Source organism: Micropterus dolomieu, linkage group LG21 (genome assembly GCF_021292245.1).
Source record: "Micropterus dolomieu isolate WLL.071019.BEF.003 ecotype Adirondacks linkage group LG21, ASM2129224v1, whole genome shotgun sequence".
NCBI classification, from domain to species: Eukaryota; Metazoa; Chordata; class Actinopteri; order Centrarchiformes; family Centrarchidae; genus Micropterus; species Micropterus dolomieu.
Window position 1 is genome coordinate 35,962,320 of NC_060170.1, and position 8,146 is coordinate 35,970,465.

At 44.2% G+C, this 8,146-nt stretch overlaps 1 protein-coding gene across 1 annotated transcript in view; it reads right to left on the reverse strand.

Moving 5' to 3' along the window:
- LOC123960220 (disabled homolog 2-interacting protein-like) overlaps positions 1-8,146 on the reverse strand; it is a 52,582-nt gene that overhangs the window by 40,853 nt on the left and 3,583 nt on the right. Inside the window, exon 3 of the mRNA XM_046034866.1 lies at positions 777-895. Within this exon, the coding sequence (XP_045890822.1) occupies positions 777-895 (119 nt within the window). The remainder of the gene's footprint in view (positions 1-776; positions 896-8,146) is intronic.

An 8,146-nucleotide genomic window follows, 5' to 3' on the forward strand; every position in this document is an offset into this window, starting at 1 on the left:
GGAGGAGGATAGAAGAGGAGGAAGAGAGAGGAGGATAGAAGAGGAGGAGGAGGATAGAAGAGGAGGAGGAAGAAGAGGAGGAGGATAGAAGAGGAGGAAGAGAGAGGAGGATAGAAGAGGAGGAGGAGGATAGAAGAGGAGGAAGAGAGAGGAGGATAGAGGAGGAGGAGGAGGATAGAAGAGGAGGAGGATAGAAGAGGAGGAGGAGGATAGAAGAGGAGGAGGATAGAAGAGGAGGATAGAAGAGGAGGAGGAAGAAGAGGAGGAGGAAGAGGAGGAGGAGGATAGAAGAGGAGGAAGAGAGAGGAGGATAGAAGAGGAGGAGGATAGAAGAGGAGGATAGAAGAGGAGGAGGAGGAGGATAGAAGAGGAGGAAGAGAGAGGAGGATAGAAGAGGAGGAGGAGGAGGATAGAAGAGGAGGAAGAGAGAGGAGGATAGAAGAGGAGGAGGATAGAAGAGGAGGAAGAGAGAGGAGGATAGAGGAGGAGGAGGAAGAAGAGGAGGAGGATAGAAGAGGAGGAAGAGAGAGGAGGAAGAGAGAGGAGGATAGAAGAGGAGGAGGAGGAGGAGAATAGAAGAGGAGGAGGAGGAGAATAGAAGAGGAGGAGGAGGAGAAGAGGAGGAGGAGGAGAATAGAAGAGGAGGAGGAGGAGAATAGAAGAGGAGGAGGAGGAGGAGGAGGAGGAGGAGAATAGAAGAGGAGGAGGAGGAGGAGGCGGCGGTGACTCAGGTGTCTGCAGTCTCTGACACCGTTTCTGTACGTTGATGTTTTTACCTCCAGGTTGTTGAGCATCACCAGCTGAGACTCTGACAGGATGCAGAACATCTTACTCCAGACGTCAGGCTCCGCCTTCTGACCACACGACAGCCAATGGATGGAGGCGCTCTTCAACTCTGTGACATCATCACAACATCATTATAGCCCACTTTTCATCAATGAAATTAGACCTGCAGGTCTAAGCCCCGCCCCCCTCCTGGTGGTCATTGTGTCTGTGGCGTCTCTACCGGCCCTACAGAACGTTTACGCTTCAGGCTTTAAGAACAACTATCAACGGGTCCAGTGCAGGCGGCGGCGTTTTAAGTCTGTAATAGTTATCACATGATGAATGAAAATGCTTTCACTGTTGTTCCACTGTACTGATTAGTAACATGTGATCAGCAGCGACATGAGGAGGACACGCCTCCTCCCCAAGCAGCACCATGTTAGCAGGTATCATCAGTAACCAGAGCCGCTCAGCTGTCAGGACGCTCTGCGCTCCACAGGACAACAAGCCGGGTCCGGTTCACCTGTTTGCTCTCAGGTGGGAGTGGGCGGGGTTCAGACACAATGGTGGTTAAGACCAGGTGTGCACCAATCAGGATTCAGCAGCATGTGAATCACAATCTTTCAAATTAAAATCTCAAAGACCCCAAACATACTAATCTAGCATTTTACTAATATAACCAAAAACTATAAAAATCTTTCTCTTTAAACAAACTTATCTTCAGGCTCCCCTGAGTGTAAATATACATATATTTATAAATTGAACACAATAAAAAAAAAAAAACATTTTAACTGACAAAACAATAAGATCAACTCAGGTCAGAATGGCTTTGATCAAATAACTTAAAACATTGTGATGAAACAGGGGAAATTTTAGTTCAGTGAGATAAGCAGCAGCCAGAAGAAATGTTGAGGAAAAAAAACAGCTGAGCACCTTCTATAATGCTGCCTGTCCTCCTCACTTGATAACCTTGCTTGTGTCCTTTACCCACAATGCACCCCTGAGCTACGATGCTTAAAAGTCACAGCAGCTTGAACGTTCCTATCAAAGACCTGGTCTAGAAATCCATTTACAAGCATATAGAGATCTTCTGTTGAAGTACGCCCTAAAACCATCCTTTCATTCTGTCAACAACAACCCTGGAAAAAAACTCCAAGTCTGTCTTGGATGAAAACATCAGCTGGACCAACCTACACCACCTGCCTCTCTGACTTCATACTGGCCACTGAAGACTATTACTGAACCCACAACCATCCTCCTGTCAACTCCACCCCCTGCCCACCAGTCTAGTTAATGAATGCCCTTCCTCCATCTCACCTGCATAATTAACTCCTCACTCACCACTCGTACTGTACCAACTCTCTGGCCACTCGACTCCAAAACCAGCTCAGTGTTTGTGTCACAGGTGTTGCACTTTCCTGGTTCTCCTCCTACCTCACCAACTGACAACAGTTTGTTCAGGGTGTCCCACAGGAATCATTACTAGGTCCACCCATCTTGGGGGGGGAGGAGGGGATCATGCAACACCACAACATCAACTTCCACTGTTATGCTGATGACACCCAGCTCTACTTCTCTACCTGTGGAACACCCTCCCCCCTCACATTCAACAGGCAGACTCAGTTACATGGTTCACAAAACTCCTCAAACAAATCTTTTCTGTGAAGTCTTTAGACTTTTTATTCTTGACTTGTGTCAATGTTTTGTACTTGTCCTTTGAATTATGCACATCATTTAATTGCACCTTTTTATTACCTTGTATGTAAAAAAAAGCCGTCCCCCAAATTGTTATTTTTATTACTTGTGAATATTAGTTCCCTGTAAATTTACCACTTTTCTCTGGAAAAGTTATTTCTCAGATTCTTTCCCTTCTCCCCTGGACCCATATTTTATATTATGATGTTATTTTAAAATATACAACTGTAACTTTACAGCTTAATCATATTACACATAACAGAAGTCCATAAACACTAAATAGAGAATAAAACCAAGAACTCCTCACCTCATTTCACCTCCAGCTCTCTCTGTAGCTCAGACAATCCCTGCTACCTACGTGTGCTGATCCATTCTTTCACCCAGATTCTTTGTCTTTATAATTGCTATCTTTATAATAACAAACAGCTGTTTTGTCTGTAGGTTCGTGTCATTTCCCGTTTCACATTTCACGTGTTATCTTGACAAAACGTGGTTTGGAGACCAGTGTCAGCTTGCGTAGTGTGTGATCCCGTCACCGATCATTCACATAGTGTGAACGCCACAATGACCTCAAGACTCCCGTCACAAGACTGCAAGTTGTGTGGTGTGAATCGGCCGACGCTGACAATCGTGTAGTCTGCACAAGGCTTTACTCTCCTGAAGATCCCGACACTATCATCAGGCAACTCTGAGGACACGCCCCCTTTATGTGAACACGCTGCAACTCCAGTTAAGTTACCACCTGACTCAACTAGCCCACATCTTATTCACCGCCATAGGTTAACAGAAGTGCAGCAGTCAGTCTGTCAACCCTGACTCTGATAACCAGCAATAAAGCCGAGCAGGTGAAAGTGCTGTTGTAGTGCATGTCTCAGGTAAACAGCGGGCAAAATGCGGGCACACTGCGGGTAAACTGCAGGGAAAATGCGGGTAAACAGCGAGTAAACTGCGGACAAAATGCGGGTAAACAGCGGGTAAACTGCAGGTAAACAGCGGGTAAACATCAGGCAAACAGCGAGTAAACTGCGGACAAACTGCGGGTAAACAGCGGGTAAACATCAGGCAAACAGCGAGTAAACTGCGGACAAACTGCGGGTAAACAGCGGGTAAACAGCAGGTAAACAACAGGTAAACTGCGGGTAAACATCAACTAAACAGCGGGTAAACAGCAGGTACACAGCAGGTAAACATCAGGTAAACAGCAGGTAAACATCAGGTAAACAGCGGGTAAACTGTGGGTAAACATCAGGCAAACAGCAGGTAAACATCAGGCAAACAGCGGGTAAACAGCGGGTAAACATCAGGTAAACTGCAGGTAAACTGCGGGTAAACAGCAGGTAAACAGCAGGTAAACATCAGGCAAACAGCAGGTAAACAGCAGGTAAACTGTGGGTAAAAGTCAGGCAAAAAGCGGGTAAACATCAGGTAAACAGCGGGTAAACAGCAGGTAAACATCAGTTAAACAGCAGGTAAACATCAGGTAAACAGCGGGTAAACTGTGGGTAAACATCAGGTAAACATCAGCTAAACATCAGGTAAACAGCGGGTAAACAGCAGGTAAACATCAGGCAAACAGCGGGTAAGCTGCAGGTAAACAGCGGGTAAACAGCAGGTAAACAGCAGGTAAACAGCAGGTAAACAGCAGGTAAACAGCAGGTAAACAGCGGGTAAACTGTGGGTAAACAGCAGGTAAACATCATCAGGAAAACAGCGGGTAAACTGTGGGTAAACATCAGGTAAACTGGGTAAACAGCAGGTAAACAGCAGGTAAACATCAGGTAAACAGCAGGTAAACAGCGGGTAAACTGTGGGTAAACATCAGGTAAACAGCAGGTAAACATCATCAGGAAAACAGCGGGTAAACTGTGGGTAAACATCAGGTAAACAGCAGGTAAACATCAGGTAAACAGCGGGTAAACATCAGATAAACATCAGATAAACAGCAGGTAAACAGCGGGTAAACAGCGGGTAAACATCAGGTAAACATCAGATAAACAGCAGGTAAACAGCGGGTAAACATCAGATAAACAGCAGATAAACAGCAGGTAAACAGCGGGTAAACATCAGGTAAACATCAGGTAAACATCAGATAAACAGCAGGTAAACAGCAGGTAAACATCAGATAAACAGCAGGTAAACAGCGGGTAAACATCAGGTAAACATCAGATAAACAGCAGGTAAACAGCGGGTAAACATCAGGTAAACATCAGATAAACAGCAGGTAAACAGCGGGTAAACATCAGATAAACAGCAGGTAAACAGCGGGTAAACAGCGGGTAAACAGCGGGTAAACATCAGGTAAACAGCAGGTAAACAGCAGGTAAACAGCGGGTAAACAGCGGGTAAACATCAGGTAAACAGCGGGTAAACAGCGGGTAAACATCAGGTAAACAGCAGGTAAACAGCAGGTAAACATCAGGTAAACAGCGGGTAAACATCAGGTAAACAGCAGGTAAATATCAGGTAAACAGCAGGTAAACATCAGATAAACAGCGGGTAAACAGCAGGTAAACATTAGATAAACAGCAGGTAAACAGCAGGTAAACATCAGATAAACAGCAGGTAAACAGCGGGTAAACATCAGGTAAACATCAGATAAACAGCGGGTAAACATCAGGTAAACAGCAGGTAAACAGCGGGTAAACATCAGGTAAACATCAGATAAACAGCGGGTAAACGGCGGGTAAACATCAGGTAAATATCAGATAAACAGCAGGTAAACATCAGATAAACAGCGGGTAAACAGCGGGTAAACAGCGGGTAAATATCAGGTAAACATCAGGTAAACATCAGGGAAACAGCGGGTAAACTGCAGGTAAACAGCAGATAAACAGCGGGTAAACAGCGGGTAAACATCAGGTAAACATCAGGTAAACAGCAGGTATACTGCGGGTAAACATCAGCTAAACAGCGGGTAAACATCAGGTAAACAGCAGGTAAACATCAGGTAAACAGCAGGTAAACATCAGGTAAACAGTGGGTAAACAGCAGGTAAACATCAGGTAAACATCAGGTAAACAGCAGGTAAACATCAGGTAAACAGCGGGTAAACTGCAGGTAAACAGCGGGTAAACTGCAGGTAAACATCAGGTAAACTGCAGGTAAACAGCAGGTAAACAGCGGGTAAACAGCGGGTAAACATCAGGTAAACAGCGGGTAAACTGCGGGTAAACATCAGCTAAACAGCGGGTAAACATCAGGTAAACATCAGATAAACAGCGGGTAAACTGCAGGTAAACATCAGGTAAACATCAGGGAAACAGCGGGTAAACTGCAGGTAAACAGCAGGTAAACAGCGGGTAAACAGCGGGTAAACAGCAGGTAAACAGCGGGTAAACATCAGGTAAACAGCGGGTAAACATCAGGTAAACAGCGGGTAAACAGCGGGTAAACATCAGGTAAACAGCAGGTAAACATCAGGTAAACAGCGGGTAAACATCAGGTAAACAGCAGGTAAACATCAGGTAAACAGCAGGTAAACATCAGATAAACAGCGGGTAAACAGCAGGTAAACATTAGATAAACAGCAGGTAAACATCAGATAAACAGCAGGTAAACAGCGGGTAAACATCAGGTAAACATCAGATAAACAGCAGGTAAACATCAGGTAAACAGCAGGTAAACGGCGGGTAAACATCAGGTAAATATCAGATAAACAGCAGGTAAACATCAGATAAACAGCGGGTAAACAGCGGGTAAACAGCGGGTAAATATCAGGTAAACATCAGGTAAACATCAGGGAAACAGCGGGTAAACTGCAGGTAAACAGCAGGTAAACAGCGGGTAAACAGCGGGTAAACATCAGGTAAACATCAGGTAAACAGCAGGTATACTGCGGGTAAACATCAGCTAAACAGCGGGTAAACATCAGGTAAACATCAGGTAAACAGCAGGTAAACATCAGGTAAACAGCAGGTAAACATCAGGTAAACAGCGGGTAAACAGCAGGTAAACATCAGGTAAACAGCAGGTAAACAGCAGGTAAACATCAGGTAAACAGCAGGTAAACATCAGGTAAACAGCGGGTAAACTGCAGGTAAACAGCGGGTAAACTGCAGGTAAACATCAGGTAAACATCAGGGAAACAGCGGGTAAACTGCAGGTAAACAGCAGGTAAACAGCGGGTAAACAGCGGGTAAACATCAGGTAAACAGCAGGTAAACTGCGGGTAAACATCAGCTAAACAGCGGGTAAACATCAGGTAAACAGCAGGTAAACAGCAGGTAAACATCAGGTAAACATCAGGTAAACATCAGGTAAACAGCGGGTAAACAGCAGGTAAACATCAGGTAAACAGTGGGTAAACAGCAGGTAAACATCAGGTAAAATGGCTCTCTTCAATGTGAGATCACTTTCAAGTAAGACTTTTATCTTAAATGATTTTATCTTGTCTGCAAATCTAGATTTTATGTTTTTAACTGAATCCTGGTTGCAAATGAATGACTATAGCCAGCTAGCTGAACTGTGTCCGCCTCAATATGATTGCTTTAGTCAACCGAGGGTCAGTGGTCGTGGTGGTGGGCTAGTGAGCGTGTATAGGAAAAATTTTAAATGTCATCAAGTACGCTGTGATGAATTTAACTCCTTTGAAGTTCTCACTCTTAAAGTTGGAGGGCTGCAACCGATCATATTTGTTATAATTTATCGCCCCCCAAAACCGCCTGGACAATTTTTATCAGAACTTCCTGAATTTTTATCTACTCTGGTTTTAAATTATGACAGAATTGTTCTTTGTGGCAATTTTAATATTTATGTTGATGACACCAACAATGTTAATGCAACTGACTTTTTAAATATGGCCACTTCTTTTAACTTCAAACAACATGTCAAAGGGCAAACACATAACCACGGTCATACACTGGACTTGGTTTTTACCCTGGGTGTCAGCATTTCCTCTGTGGAATTAGTGGACATGACCATATCTGACCACAGATGTATTGTTTTTAGCTGCGATTCGCCTGTTACTCACGCCGCCTCACCAAGCTCCGTGTGTTGTCGCATCTTTAATGAACAAAGTGTTTCAAAGTTTTCCGCAGTCTTTCAGAGCCAAAGCCAACACCTGTCTGATTCCAACACCAACAATCTGGTCGATCACTTCAATCATATCTGCTTGTCGTCACTAAATATTACTGCTCCTCTAAAGGTTAGGCCTACGTCTAAAGCTAGTAAGCAACCCTGGATAAATGACAAGGGGAATGCAGGAAAGCAGAGCGCAGATGGAAAAAATCCGGTCTCCAAGTCCATTACCTCAGTCTGAAGGATTTATTAATTAACTACAATAACATGGTTAAGGATGCGAGAACACACTATTTTTCTGAACTCATTACTACACATAAACACAACCGCAGGTTTCTGTTTAAGACTGTGGATCAGCTGGTAAACCCAACCCCTCCTTGAGCCTCAGCTGGAAGTAAGGATGACTGTGAATTGTTTTTATCTTATTTTACCAATAAGGTGGTGTCAATCAGAGCCTCTATTACCCCCGTGGACTCTTACTCAGAGGTCCCCCACCAGCAACAAGAGAGTTTTAACCAGTTTTATCCCATCGACTTGTCTGAGCTTTTAAAAACAGTATCACAAATGAGAGTGTCCTCCAGCTCACTTGATGTAATACCTACAAAATTTTTACTGAAAGTAATAGATTCTGTTGGGCCCCATTTGATCTCTGTTTTCAACAGCTCCCTAT